This window comes from Scyliorhinus canicula, chromosome 6 (genome assembly GCF_902713615.1).
Source record: "Scyliorhinus canicula chromosome 6, sScyCan1.1, whole genome shotgun sequence".
NCBI lineage: Eukaryota > Metazoa > Chordata > Chondrichthyes > Carcharhiniformes > Scyliorhinidae > Scyliorhinus > Scyliorhinus canicula.
Genome location: NC_052151.1, coordinates 125991133 through 126006835, shown reverse-complemented (window position 1 = coordinate 126006835; position 15703 = coordinate 125991133). Strand labels below are relative to the sequence as shown.

The 15703-nt window shown below is 40.3% G+C and overlaps 1 protein-coding gene across 13 annotated transcripts in view; it reads right to left on the bottom strand.

Annotated features, from left to right (window-relative positions):
* Positions 1-15437, bottom strand: part of dnmt3ab (DNA (cytosine-5-)-methyltransferase 3 alpha b) — a 709318-nt gene extending 693881 nt beyond the window's left edge. For 12 of the 13 annotated variants that reach the window (XR_005460997.1, XR_005460998.1, XM_038800092.1 and 9 more), the window contains exons 1-2: positions 15309-15437; positions 12708-12849 (exon numbers count right to left, since the gene is read on the bottom strand). Coding sequence is in view for 11 of the 13 variants with exons in the window: in XM_038800092.1 (XP_038656020.1) it covers positions 12708-12767 (60 nt within the window). In the remaining 2 variants the exon portion in view is untranslated. Of the gene's footprint in view, positions 1-12707; positions 12850-13145; positions 13167-15308 lie in introns of those variants that run through there. The other variant, XM_038800093.1, reaches the window with a different exon arrangement.
* Positions 15438-15703: the final 266 nt, after the last annotated feature.

Sequence of the window (15703 nt, the reverse complement as noted above, 5' to 3'; positions counted from 1 at the left end):
ATGAACATGTGGCAGGATGTATAACGGGACCGGGTGAGATAAGCTGGGGCAACCAACTTTACACCAATTGGTGAAATGTAATCTCTTCTCCAATGCATTAAAGGCATTTTTGGTTTTAAAATTAAATTATTTGGTAATATCAATTAAAAACTGCCCATTATACACCAATACCTTTTACCTTGTGGTAAAATTTAGGAATTGTCTAATTTGAATTAAGCAAATCTAAATTGAGAAATAGGCTTTGGGTCAGATGGAAATGTATGGCATACAGAATTTTACCTCCATGGGCAAATCAATTTGAAGTATGCATGGCTTTATGTTGACATAAGGGTTAAGCTACATCAATGGTGAACACAGATGCACCATTGGTGAGAATTTAGCCTGACAGAAGGGTAGCACGGTAGCATTGTGGATAGCACAATTGCTTCATAGCTCCAGAGTCCCAGGTTCGATTCCGGCTTGGGTCACTGTCTGTGCGGAGTCTGCACATCCTCCCGTGTGTGCGTGGGTTTCCTCCGGGTGCTCCGGTTTCCTCCCACAGTTCAAAGATGTGCAGGTTAGGTGGATTGGCCATGATAAATTGCCCATAGTGTCCAAAATTGCCCTTAGTTACTGGGTTATGGGGATAGGGTGGAGCTGTTGACCTTGGGTCGGGTGCTCTTTCCAAGAGCCGGTGCAGACTCGATGGGCTGAATTACCTCCTTCTGCACTGTAAATTCTATGATAATCTATCCAGAACTACAACAGAACATTACAAAAATCAAAGACACAAGATCTTGTTCTTGAAAACATGCCAACGCCTATCTAAAGGAACATTCTAACATGAACAACTAACCATGACAATGTTTGATATATTTCTTACTCTGATGGGACATTAGTGACTGCTACTCCGCTCTCCCCAAAATTATGAATCATATCGGATACGACTTCTTCCTCTTGTGATATGTCTGTCTACAAGAGGAAAAGAAATACCCAAGCAACCAATGAATGAAAACACATGAGTGCAGCAGAGTAAAACAAGCACACACAAGATGGTGATATTGTCGGACTAGTATTCCAAAGGCCCAAGCTAATGACCTGAAGCCCTGAGGGTTTAAAACTCACCATGACAGTTGGTGGAATTTAAATTCAATCAATAAACTTTTGGAATTGAAAGCTACTCTCTGTTATAGCGACTATGAAACTATAATTGATTGTTGTACAACCCTTTAGTTCACTAATGAGCTTTAGGGAAGGAATCTGCCAACCGTACCTCATCTGGTCTATATGGGACTCCAGATATGCAATTTGGTTCACTCTTAACAGTAGACTCTAGCAAGCAACTCAGTTCAATTCAGGGACAATTAGGGATTAGCAACAAATGTTGGCCTTGCCAGTAATCCCATGAAAAAAATAAAAGAAAAACCACCTAGAAACACTTAATTGATAGAATGTCTGTCAATGGGGTTTCATTAAACATGAGATTCTTTTAGATAACAAAGAAAGAGCTTGCAGTTATATCGTGTTTTTCATGACCACAGGACATCCCACAGAAAATGAAGTACTTTTTCAAGTGTAATCGCTGTTTAATGTAAGAAATGTACATTGAATGTAAATATGTGCAATGGTCACTGATCAAGGAGTGAATAATTCAGAATTTACTAAATAGATAAGACCTGTTGATTAGAAGTGCGCTGGTAAGAACATTTTCCAATCTGAAATGAGAACAAAATAGAAATTACGTTTACAACCACCGTAGTGTGGGCTGTTGGAAGTGCTTTCTGAGCATGGGAATATAACTTTATGTCTAGGTGAATGGATTTTGCTTAGCCATACTGGAAAGCACTCCGATCAACCCGAGACCAAAACTGTAGTCTGAGTACACTGTATGGTTCTAAAATTGATGTAATCTAGATACTTTTTGAATACAGAGGATGAAGTAGTTAGATGTTGAGCCTGGGAACTGAGCATTCACGATGAGAATAATCATCTTCTGGAAATTGCAGTCCATCTGTATGTGGAGCAAATAAAAACTTGAAATACACATGGCAAGGCACGCAATTTCAGTTCCACAGAGTGGGCCACATCCAACACCTGGAGTAGCTAGCAATGGTGTAAAATAATTGCGAACTGTCCAGCGAGTCCTCTACATGCTGGCAGAAAGATAAATCAGCCATCCGTGTTTTCCAAGACAGTGTAACAGTTATTGTTCATATCAATTAGTTTGTTTTCCTGTTTTCTTTTAGTTCTAAGATGAACATATATACACGAAATGTAGCCGGTAGGGATTTAGAATGCATTATGTGATACAAAGACTGAGTTATTCTGCCTAATCTTTCCCATTTGTTACTTTTCTCCTCAGTAGTTTGACGCCCTGCTGTACTTGTGAATCATAGTTGCAGATAAGCTAGTGTACAGTACATGTTACTTTTAATGTTACCTCAGAAAAAAGTTTAAAAGTAAACTTTATATTTTATTTTGACATTTTCAGTCAAAAAGTACAACTTCTAGTTCACGCCATGGTTTATAAAAAAAAGTTTCCTTTGGAGCTTTAACCTGCATTAATCTTTGATACACAGGACTGGGATAGTGCTTAAGGCTTGTTAACAATATGATGTGCCATGCTCAGCAAATGGCAAGCCCTGCCGTCAACCATAAAAATTCTGCAGGCTCAAAGCATGCTAGGAGCTGTAAGCTGCTACATCATTGAGTCTATTCAGCTTTGAATAATGGGTCTGAGAGCATCTATGAACAAAAGACTCAGGCTTCAGACAGGCACAGGCCTACAATGGAAAATATTGGAGGCATTGTGAACACAAGGAAATCTATTATTTTATTCTACTAATCATGTTCTTGTAAATTAATTCACCATTATATTACAAATATTTTTTCCAATTATAAGTTCTAAGCTTGAACAAGAAACAAATATGGTAGCCAGGATGATGAGTGTTTTTAAGGATTTCATTGGTTTCCTTTTTATATAGTATATATAGTTCTTTTTGCTACTGAACTGGCTGTATTCATACATCTTTAGTAACACTTTTTGTGAGTGTAACTACTATAGCTACATATGATTAGAGCACTAGCTATCTATTTAATGAGTTACTTTTTGAATATGAATTTTGAACCTGAAATTTGAACCTATCAGATGCACGTTTGGTGCAAAATGTGCACATAATAAATGTGTTGCCCAAATTGCAATGAACAGAATGTATGTAGCTGCAAGATCTTTTTTTAATATCTAGATATACTTGGTTTGCAAGAATAAAGTAAAACTCCATCTGCTGCTGTCTTCTTCACTACACCTATCTGCATAGGAACAAGATATGATGAAAAGACAGTTGAAAATCAATCATTTCTTTGTCCAGTCTTTTGTAATTTGAGGAACAAATTTCAAGGATTCATAGTAAATCTGAAATATTATGACACTCTTGGAGAGATTATTTTTTCCATTGAGATTTGTGAGATGAAAGCCATGATTGGCCTAAAGTGATTTTATTATTAGTCACTTAGGACTGTAGATACAGAATTTCAAGATTTTCAAGATTTTTTTTGTTTTGCAGTCATTTATGGATTTCTACATATGGTAGCTGCAAGTCAGCAACGGGCTTGTCATACATCCATCAGAGTTTGAATGAAATTAAAAGGTGCTGCAGTGAAACTTGAACAATTTCTTACCCTACTTGATTTGTCAAAAGTTTCTGCAATGTTGTACTGCCATGGAAATTTAATTAAGGAGTGTAATAATGAACCAAAACTGAAAGATGCTGATAAAGTCAATGGCAGCCTTCATGTGATAGCGTAGACGACAATTGTCTGATGTGAAATGTGACATTCTAACTGAAGCTGGATAGACAGAAAGACAATTGAGTGGGTTAGATCAACAGTAGAAATTCAGGAATCAAAAGTTTGCTAAGTACAGTTAGAGCGTAGATTTCTGTTTGTCTTTTAGTGCCTCCCCATCCTCGTCATGAGGGCCTTTTTTAAAAGGGTGAATAAGGTTATTTTGGGCTTTGTGTAGGCAGGTAAAACCCCGCGAGTGTAGAAAGTGTTACTGGAGCACAGTTTTGTTGGGGGGGGGGGGGGGGGGGGGGGGGGTGAGCACTGCCAAACTTTTGTAATTACTACTGGGTGGCAAATATAGCCATGATTAGGAAGTGGATAGTGGGGGAGGGGTCCATGTGGGAGCGAATGCAGGAGGCGTCATGTAAAGACACAAGTTTGGGAGCACTGATAACGGCACCTCCCCCGTTCTCGCTGGCCCAATACTCCACAAGTGCGGTGGTGGTGGTGGCTCTGAGAATCTGGGGGCAGTGGAGGAGATATAAGAGAGTGGAGGGAGCATCGGTTTGGACCCCAATTTATAATAACCATCGGTTTGTACCGGGTAGGCTGAATGGTGGCAGAGGGCAGGAATTAGGAGGATGGGGGATCTATTTATAGTAAGGAGCTTCCCCAGCTTGAAAGCCTTGGAGGATAAATTTGAATTGCCAGCAGGGAATGGGTTTAGGTATCTGCAGGTAAGAGACTTTTTGAGAAGGCAGGTTCTGGCCTTCCCGCTGCTGCCGCCATGGGGGATACAGGACAGAGTAGTCTCCAGACATGGGTGGGAGAGGGGAAGGTATCAGACATCTACCAAGAACTTATGGAATCGGAGGAGACTCCAGTGGAGGAGCTAAAGAGCAAGTGGGAAGACGGGTTGGGGTGAGAGATAGAGACGGTCTCAGGGCAGATGCCCTAAGCAGGATTAAAACATCCTCATCATGTGGCAGGCTTAGACTGATACAATTCAAGGTGGTCCACCAGTGGCACGGATGAGCAGGTTTTCCTGAGTAGAGGACAGGTGTGCGAGGTGCACGGGAAGTCCGTAAATCATGTCCGCATGTTTTGGGCATGCCTAGAGCTTAGAGGGTTTTCACAGGGTTTCGCTAAGGCGATGTCCACAGTACTCAAAACACGGGTGCTGCCGAGTCCGGGTGTGGCGATCTTTGCAGTGTTGGAAGAACCGGGAGATCAGGGGGTGAAAGAGGCTGATGTTTTGGCCTTTGCCTCCCTGGTAGCCCGGAGACGATTCTTATTAATGTGGAAGGACTCGAAGCCCCCGAGTGTAGAGACCTGGGTTAGTGACATGGCTGGGTCTCTCAGTGTCGAGAAAATAAGGTTGGCCTTAAGAGGGTCAATGTTAGGGTTCACCCGGATATGGCAGCCATTCGTCAACTTTCTCGGGGAAAATTAAAATGTCAGCAGAATTCCAAAAAGTGGGGGGGGGAGGGGGGGGATGTTTATGTCGCTGTTATTGTTATTATTATAAAAATTGCAAATACCCTAATAAAAATATTCTTTAAAAAAAAAAGTAGTTAGAGCGAGAAAGTATGGATATTGGAAACAAAAACCCAACAGCCTCATTCTGGCAACAAATGAAGGAGAAATGGAGGGTAAAACAGAAGAGGAAGAAGAAAAATCAGATATGTGGATAATACTGAGACATGGACAAAGGGAGGCTTTAAAAAAACTAGTGAAAACACAAGACAATGTCAATGGCCAAACTAAAGCCAAGGTGAAAATAAACAGAAGTACTGAAGTGATATCATTTAACCTGGGTAGATTAGCTCAGTTGCTGGACAGCTGGTTTGTGATGCAGAGTGAAGCCAACATTTTGGTTGAGGTTAATCACAAGTAGGTTTACATTAGCACTGCAGTGAAGTTACTGTGAAAATCCCCTAGATTTTCTACTCATTTTGGTTGAGGTTAATCAAGAAGCACCCTTCTCAACCTTTCTGCTTGCCTGAGGTGTGGTGTCCCCCAGGTTAAATTACTACCAGTCAGCTCTCAAATGGGAGAGCAACCTATGGTCCTCTGGGACTGTGGCACCATTTACATTGGGATTGGTTAGCTCAGTTGGCTGTACGTCTGGTTCATGATGCGGAGCAACGCCAGCAGTGTGTGTTCCAATTCGTGTATTAGTTGAGATTACTTATGAAGGACTCATCTTCTCAAACTTTCCCTTTGCATGAGGTGTAGTGACCCTCAGTTAAATCACCGTCACTCACTTCTCAAAGAGGAGAGCAGCTAAGAGTCCTCTGGGATTGTGGCGACAATTACTATTTATTCGCAGTTGGATCTTTCGACACCACTAAAAGTCCCGAAAGATGTGCTTGTTAGGTGAACTGGACATTCTGAGTTCTCCCTCAGTGTAACCGAACAGGTGCTGTAGTGTGGTGTCTAGGGGATTTTCACAGTAACTTCACTGCAGTGCTAATGTAAACCTACTTGTGATACTAGTAAAGATTAGTATTATGATAACTCGGAGTAATGTCTTATACCTGCTATAATACAAGATTGACAAATTAGTGTCTATTCATCTGCTGGAGAAACTAAAGAGGTACAATAGTAATGGGAGTATCCGAAAAAATAACTAATCAGAAAAATTGTAAATCCTATAAATTGCAAAGATTGCTGACTAATTTACTGCTAACTGCACTAAATGTCAAACAATGGCCAAACTTAATTTGATGCAAAGATAAACCATCATTAAAGAGAACACAGTAAACCTGAAAAACCTTCAAGGGACACACAGAGAGGTTAAGAAATGGGGAGGGGGAGGGAGAGAATCTGTTTGTAGAGAGAACAGGGTACCATAAATAATATCGTAAGAAGTCTTACAACACCAGGTTAAAGTCCAACAGGTTTGTTTCAAACACGAGCTTTCGGAGCACGGCTCCTTCTTCACCTGAAGAAGGAGCCGTGCTCCGAAAGCTCGTGTTTGAAACAAACCTGTTGGACTTTAACCTGGTGTTGTAAGACTTCTTACTGTGCTCACCCCAGTCCAACGCCGGCATCTCCACATCATAAATAATATCAAGCGAGATCAAGTGATGTATTATTTAGTCATTGAAGGGAATTCAGTTGCCTGGCAAAGTGAATGATATTACTTCAACTGTAATCAACCTTCTTAGAGACAATGATAAAACAATATCCTCTGCTGCAAAAATTGATTTGACAAAAAAAGATATTTTAAATTAAGCAAATAATGTTTAAAAACATTTCAGCCACAATTTGATTAACAAAACAATTTACATTTATAAAACACCTCCACGACCTCATGGCATCCAATAAATCCAACCAATAAAGAACTCGTGAATTGTAGTCGTTTGTTAGAATGTAGGAAAATACATCAACCAAGTTACAGACAGCAAGGCCCCACAAATAGTAGTTAGATTATGATTAGATAATTGGCTAAATTTTCTCAATCGATCACAATCACAATGCAGCCTGCAATTCTGTGATGGAACCCAGAAGTGGCTGTGGTAGGACATCAGTTATGGTCTTCCTGGAGACAGCCACTTAAGAAAAAACCACCTTCAGGAGCTATGTTCATATAAGGATGTTGGGTGGATCACAGATGTGTGATACCAAGTAGGATGGCCCGCAGTAATTATCTGAATGGCAACTGTAGTAGGAGATATGGATGCCTCTGAGGGGCAGGCATGAGATTGTGTCTGTACTAAAAATGGAGTTGCTCTCTGTAGCATTGAGAAAAATTAGAAAACATGCAAAGTTATAGTTGTCAGGCTATCATTGTGGAGGGGAACATCGCCTCAGGATGGTTGGTAGCTGTGGCTCTTGGTCATCACATTTCAGTGAGCGTGTGTTGTAGTAAGAAAGATGAGGGATCGTGGCCTCTTAGTCAGGAAGCTACTCCCCATTAAATGCTGGTCTCTGGCTCCAACAGAAATCTATTCACCATTGGGAAGGTCACGGCAGCACCACCATCTCCTTTCCCCCCGCCCCCCCAGTTGTCTCATTAATGAGCCCAATTGGCTACCTGTTGCTGCCAGATGGGTAGCGTCTACCATGCATCCAACAAGGTAGTTCAGAGGCGGTAACACATTGGTCAGCTTTGCGACATGCCATTTTACAAATTTGCTTCCAGTCCCACCTTTTAACCCACTTATGCAGTTTTGTTTGTTTTTTTCTATGTTTTTGATTGTGAAACTCAAGTGATAAATTTTGTGCAAGACACTGGTGGTACTCCCTGCTCTCCCATTTTATGCACCAGTATCAATATTGAATGCTATTGACTAGATAAGAAATATCTTTCATGCTATTTTGATCCAATAATATACTTTAATCTTAGAATAGGAATTTATTAGTCAAAGATCAACAAATGACTAACCATTTATGACAATTAGAAATGTTACACTCCTGTCCTTCAAGAATGCTTGAATTCTTGATTGTTATTTTTTTTAATTAAGGGGTAATTTAGCGTGGCCATTCCACCTATCCTGTACATCCTTGGGTTGTGGGGGTGAGACCCGACAGACATGAGGGCAATGCGCAAACCCCACACGGGCAGTAACCCGGGGCCTGGATCGAAGCCGGATCCTCAATGCCATGAGGCAGCAGTGCTAACCACTGTGCCGCCGTGCCGCCCTTGAATTTTTGATTATATTTCAAAACCAATTAATTTATATTACATTTCAAATATGTACCACACCAGCTAGTGAAACATTTCCTTCAACTTCAACTTACTGATTCTGCCTTAAAAATAAAATTTAAGGGATGCAAGACACAATGATCCGAGGACATCCAAAGTCAAGCCTAATACTAAATTTAGTAGTCAGCCAGCTGCATTTGATGCTTACATGCTGGTTGTTATGGTGATATGGTCAACCTGCTGGGTGAGATAAACTGCTAATTGGCACCACTGGAGTACTGAACTCCATGAAATACATATTTTCCCCAAAGCTGGCAGAACTGCCAAAGTAATATGATAGTTGTGCAATTTGTCTGGGAAATTAAGAAGTCGAAGTAAAATCTAATATTGAAACGTATTGACTAATTATGTGGTACAATTGTTTCATTACATCTTTCTGCACTACAAAGTAATACAATTTTAAATAAATTACATTTGTCAAGATTTACATTATTTCATAGCCACTAGCTACAACTTTAATTATTTGTATTGGGCTTTGCTGTGCACAAACATTGTTTCAATACAATGTTACAAATCACAACTGAATACATTTTAAGTTAGGCTTATTGTACAAATTCCTAAGCCTTTAGTGAACAAGTTTGAAGATGATAAATTTGCATGAAGCCTCAGCATAAACTGCCATTCTGAAATTTCACCCAAACATGAACCCAAAGAAACTGAGCCTTGCAATATGTGTTTATGTTATAATTTCCATCTGAAATACTGTTTATTGCTCTCGGTAAAGTTATTTTACTTTGAAAATGCATTTGCACTACTTGGACAAATCACAATTGTCCTTTTTTTTTAAAGTAAAAGCAACTGTTTTCCCTTTTGACCAAAAATAAATTCTACACTAGCATCCAACATTATCAAAAGTACATTAAATTTAGTATAATTTAGTATGGCGGCCTAGAGGATTCAATTGCTGAGGATTACAAAATATGGAAGATGAAACAAGCATATGGTTGCTATGACTTTTACTAAGCATCCATGTCACTAGCTAACAACAATTGCTACATCAGTATATTAAACTTAATGTAAATCTCTTGGGAATATATATTACATCTTCGATGGATCTATTTGACTTTATACCTACGTTGTTGCTAGCAAGAATTCAAATACATTTTCTAACAGAAAATAACTCCAAACAGGAATGAAGGATCTATGATGTTTACTCTCAGTGATGAATTGTTCCACTCCTTACCATTAGAGTGACAACTCAAACTCAATTAATACACTTTCATTCATGTACCAAGTAGTGGACTGTAAAGGGTAAAATACAAATATGAGTACAGGAATTGTCGACAATTACTACAGAATTTGACTTTCAATTTGTGCAAATACATCAAATGGCCAGGGTGTGTAATGCAGTAACCATTTCATTGAGTGTAGTTATTAATATTAGTTTCAGTGTAACATCAATTTTTTAAAAAATACAGTATAATATTTGCTAGATAATTCTAGAAGAATTTGAAATTGAATCCAGTATATTTACTTTATTGTACCGGGTAACAAAAATGAATCTCTAGTTAATTATTTCCCTGAAGAGCTGATTCAGTGTAGATGGCACGAAATAAAATGCTTATTTTGACAGTTATCAGTAATTTCTAACTCATTTGAAATAAAGTGAAACATTTTAATTCTGTATAATGTGGAACTGTGATAAAGGTGGGAGCAGCAACAGCTGTGATTGTAATGTCACAATAGCTGCAGCAATCAAGCTAATACACACACATTTGTGTTGATAAGTATTGTGTGTAAGATAAATGATTTCTTTATGGTAACCAGGATGACAGTTACGAAGGGGATGATTGAAGGCATATATTTACAAAAAGAATCATAGTCCTAAAAACTGCAAACATCAGAATTTCAAGGAATCAGAGAGACAGAAGAATAAGGAAAAAAGGAAAACCTGCGAAATTAAGAATTCAGACAGAAAGAGTTAGAAAAAAAGAAACATGCAAGTAATATGGACAGCTTATAAAAGCAGCTTGTGGAGCACGGCCTCAATATGGATTGGGGTTCTTCCACTTTGTTCAGTTTTAAACCTTGCCATTAGGCAAATCCAATAAAGGTAGCAAAAATAATCAATTGGCACAGCATCCAAGTAAACTGTGTCACATTTTCCTATAGAGATTGCCTATAAATAATGTAAAACATTTAGTAACGTATTTTGACCCCTTGTGAAGAGTTAGATATTAGTCATCTTATTTTTAGTCCTAATAGGCATGATTATGTTTGTTAATTAATTCATTTATAATTATAATTGATTATAATTAATTTACAATGGAAAGTCAAATAACCACAGAACAGATATGTTGCCGCCTTGAAAGGTAGATCTATTTTCAGATCTACTTTTTGATAGTGTGAAGTGATGTAATTGCATGCAAAAATGCAGGATATTATGGATCTTGTAACTTTTATATTTCACAAAGGGTTTATTTTAAGATTTTCCAATGGAACAAGCTGTTTTTGCACATAGATGATGGCAGAGTGTAAATACTCAGTTTGGCACCTGTTCAAACAGTGAGCTTCCAATTGTGTTCAGGCTAACAACAAAATATACTGAGAACTATGAAAAGTCACTTAGGTACATGGGAGACCAAACCAAATAGTGAGGTGAGCCAAGCTAGTCTTGCCTACCTTTGAGTAAGGAGTGGCACCTCTTGAAGGAATATGCTGTGGTGCTGGAATGTTTGAGAGATGAAAAATGACCAAGTTGTATTTTTTTTAATTATAAAAGTTATTGTTTAATTATTTGAGAGGTCTACAGGAACTTACTCCTATTAAAGGCCCATTACTGTCACTTATTCAGACACCTGTGACACTATTAATGAGTGTTCCTTCAGTTCTCATTCATTGTACTGAACACCCCACAGGTTAGTGTGCTCACCTTGCCATATGCAACGTTTTGCTGACTAACTGTAACACAGTTAAATGCAATGTATAGATAGAGGACCTAGATTTGTGGTGAAGCAAGTAGCTCAAATTAAGAATGTTTTTGGGGGGGGGGGGGGGGGGGGATTAAAGGCTTTAAAATGGTTTTCCCCAATATTTAAGTCCGGAGAAATAAATAATATTTGCATTTGTTTTAAAAATTGCTATTCAACTTTACTTTGGGACCTTGGTACTGACAACCCATTTTTTCATTCTGAGTGCAGAATTCCAGTTTGGTTTATTTTGAATAGTGATTTGGATTAATATTCCGGACACATGGATAACCAAAACAACAACAATATCTCGATTGTAAACAACTCTCAAAGGGAATTACAACAATTACAATTACGGCATCTTGGGTTTAATACTTCCTAGGCACGTTTTCTTGAGAAGAGTTTTGAAACGTCCAAAGAGTCATTACTTTCAGAGTTGGTCAGTTGAGATGAACAGCAAGTTGCAGCAAATGAATCTTGCACCATTTGGGGTGCACTTTTTAATCTGCTTTCAAATTGGCTGAGGCAACGGACGTATCTGGCAATTGCAAGACGGCTCTTGTCTGTTCCCCAACTACCGGCCATGCTAATGTGGGGCGGCATTCTACTAAATAGACCTCCCATTGAGTCAAGAGCCAAATGGAGTTCGCACTGCAAATTGACCTGCTCTCTTTTCAAACGGGTGAGGTGAAAGTTTGTGAACTGGGTGCAACCTGGCTATGTTTATTCGGAACATAAACCGCTTGACCTTGATGGAGCGCGGTGGTGTTTGTCAGCAGAGAGGGAGGTGGGGCGGAGGATGATGAGAAACCTCATTTGAAAATAAAATACACGAATTAAGATCCCGCGGGCGGGAATGCGGAGCTGTGCAGGAGCGGGGGCCGCGCGAGGCGGAGTGGGATTGTGCGGGGGGGGCGGGGTGGGGATTGTTCGAGGCGGAGTTGGCGGGAACGGGATTGTGCGGGGGTGGGGACTATGCGGGGCGGGGTGGGGATTGTGCGGGTGTACCCTGTGTGCAAAGAGTTCAAAGTTTGATGTGACTTTTGCCTGCGCTATGCGACAATCCCACAATGCAACGCACAGCAGCTCAGCAGCAAAAGAAAATCAGCCCCGATCAGCAAGATCCCAGCGCCGAGCCACAACAGCAATTCAGGGAGGAGAGGAGAGGGGAGTCCGAGGGGAAGTAAAGAGAACAGAATGTGGCCGAGACTTGGCGGAGATCGAGTCCCGCTCCTATCGACCTGAAGCAAACCCTGTCACGGAACAAATCGAAGAAATGCAAAGAATAAAAAGTGCTAAAGTCTGAAGGGGTCATTTCTTACCATCTGTGTGTCAACTCCTTCTTCCAGGGCAGGGTTTGTGTTGTTATTGGACGGCATCATGGGATCAGATTTAATAGATTGCTAGATTTTATAAAGAATAAAGCGGGGTAGTAGTGCCTTCTGTCCTTCAGCTTTTTCTTGTCTGTGAAAAAAACAAACAAAAAATATAATAGATGATTTTCAAGTAGTCGAATTAAGGATCGATTTCTTAATGTCTTCAATTATTTAGCAGTCCGTGGCTCTTGCCACCTTGGCGAAAATGATAACCGTTCCAGGCAGTGGAGCTGGACAGTTGTTGACAACCATTTTCAGGTTGGGATTTATCTCGCCTTCTGATCAACGCTGATCATCAGCTCCCCCTCACTTGGACAACTGGTCGAGCATTATTGTCATTATATGTCTCTCCTTTAAAACAAAACCGTAACAGACCACAATTACATTGAATGAGTGTTCCCCCCTCTCTCTCTCTCTCTCCCTCTCTGTTATAACATGGCGGTTTTGACATGGTGCCAAAATGCGCATTTTGTTGCTTTACTCGCTTTGGCCAGAGGAGAAAGCGACCCTTTTTTTTCTTCAAATTAAAATGCATTTTTAAAAAAATTTTGCTGGCAACGTTCCATTCTCACGTTCTGCTCGGTCAGCATTTTCCATTTTCGCCTCATCTCCGTCAAGCATGTCAGCAACACCTCACCAGCAGCCCAGCTCCCCTGTTTTCTATGTACCTCAACAGGCAAGAATCTCCCGTCCAACATTTTGTTTGAAATCTCTTTCGCTCGATCTTTGATGGGAACTAATCTTCACACATGTGGAAACAATTGGATATATAACAAAGTAGAGCAATACTTCCCGATCCCCATGAAATATCTGATGTCCCTATCATATTGTGTGTTTCGTATTACATTACTGGATTGAATGCTCTGTAAAAAAAATACATTCGCCTTTTTTGTGTTGGTCCGTGCAATTCAGAGGAACAAGCAGAATAGATTTTTTTAAGTGTTTGACCACGGGCTGCAGGTTGACATATCGGATGTTAAATAATATAAATTGAAAAGAAAATCACATCTTAGCACGTGAATACAGCCCCGTACGTCATTCAGTTTTTTAAATATAAAATAGCGAGGATGGCCTGTTTCCTCGATACGCCGAGTTGTGATCAGATTGATAATTAGAGCTTTGCTCTGTGTTTTCACTCAGAAACGGTGACCTCAGCTAGTCTGTCTGCACAGATGACTGTGAATCAGTCCTGCAAGAGTGCAGGCGATGGAGGATGAAAAAATAACGCCCCGTCAAAATAAAAGACCGAGAGCACCTGTTGCTATGGAAAATCCTTCATGCATTTGCCATGTGTGATGTTTTACTTGGCAGTGAGAAATTTTCTGGAGCCTTCCATTCCTCCAGCATCCCCCCCCTTCATCGAGAGTCATTGGGAATAGATCGCTAACATGGCGCCTGCTGCCTTTAAACTTCAGGTTAACCTTCATGGACCGTTTTACAGCAAACAACCAGATAAAAGATGCATTCACAAGGTGACATCCCCAATACTATCCCCGTGCCACAATTATGAACGTTAATTATTGCTGGCTGCTTCGAATAGATTCATCTACGCGTTACTAGTGCAGCAGATATACAATTGCAAAATATACATCCGCTACAACTGGGTAACTTTAAAAGTTAATAAAAGCAAAGAAATCCCAAGATCTTGAGACCTACAATAACGAGATACACTTTAGACATTGGGACTTGATTATGTTACAGACATAAATGACAACCACTATACTTTGCTGCTGGCCAGTGACACTGAGATAAAAGAAAAACATGACATGTTTAACAGAGGCTGCAATATAGATGTTTTAAAAATCTATTACTAAAAAAACCATGTAGTTTACATATATCCCACGCCCCCCCCCCCCCCCCCCCTCCCCCAAAAAACACACACACCCAGTTTTGCGCCCAGGTGGGATAAGGTAGGATCTATCGTGATTCCACACGGACATCAAGTAATCCTCGGGGGAATCATTTACTATTGCACAGTTACAGAACAAAATTCTCCAAATGGGCTACACTGATGCAGAATTTGATGCCATTTTGGTTTGCTGGTGCTATCAGAAAGCGAGCAATGGAAGTGCAGGAGACTGACGATATAAGTGGAGTTTGGAAGACAGCCAAGCTTCAGATGATAAACTAGCTTTAGCTGCAGTGAATACTAACACGTACCGAGGCTTAGCTGCATTTTTGTTCGATGTACGATTAGGAACAAAAAAAATCACACACAAGACACGGCCAGATTACACTTGAACGAATATTTCAGCTTTTAACAGCTCCTTCGCTGAATCGGAAAACGCAATTCTTCCCCGATAAAACCTCCCAAGTTCACGGTGAAAGTGAACAACGGTTAAAATGTACAGGAGGACACATCTGCAGAGAGCTCTGATGGAACCTCTCCTCCACCACCACCACCCCCTCCCCTCCGCCCCCCGTATTAAATGAAAAACATCACCATCTTTTACTCCTTCTAGGTTCGCGATCGCCGTTCGAAAAGTTGACAATCGGAAAATATATTGATTAGCTGATGACTTTAATAGTGATCCGAGTGTAAATTACCCGTTGCCAATCCAGGCCTGGACCTTTTCCCTCGGCTGATTCTTCCAGCGTCCTCCCCAGCCGGCGCGGCCTCCTTGAGGTCCCCTGCACTTACTGCAGAGTCCTACCGGGTACAGCTTGGCTTCCGCGCAGTCCTAAAGCCCGACATTCTCTCGATCCTGTACACTTCCCAGAGTCCAGTCCACAGTGAATGCCACCAAACAAACCCCTCCTCAATAGACTGCCTGTTCTAATATATCCCTCATATCATTTTGAACTAAGTTGTAGATATCTGCAAAGTGTGATCCACCTCTTGCTTAACGTATTTCATTGTACTCACGATCAATTTATATTTAACATTCCAATTTCCCTCCAAGCAAATTGAAGTAAATAATTCACTTTTTTTCTAAAAGGTG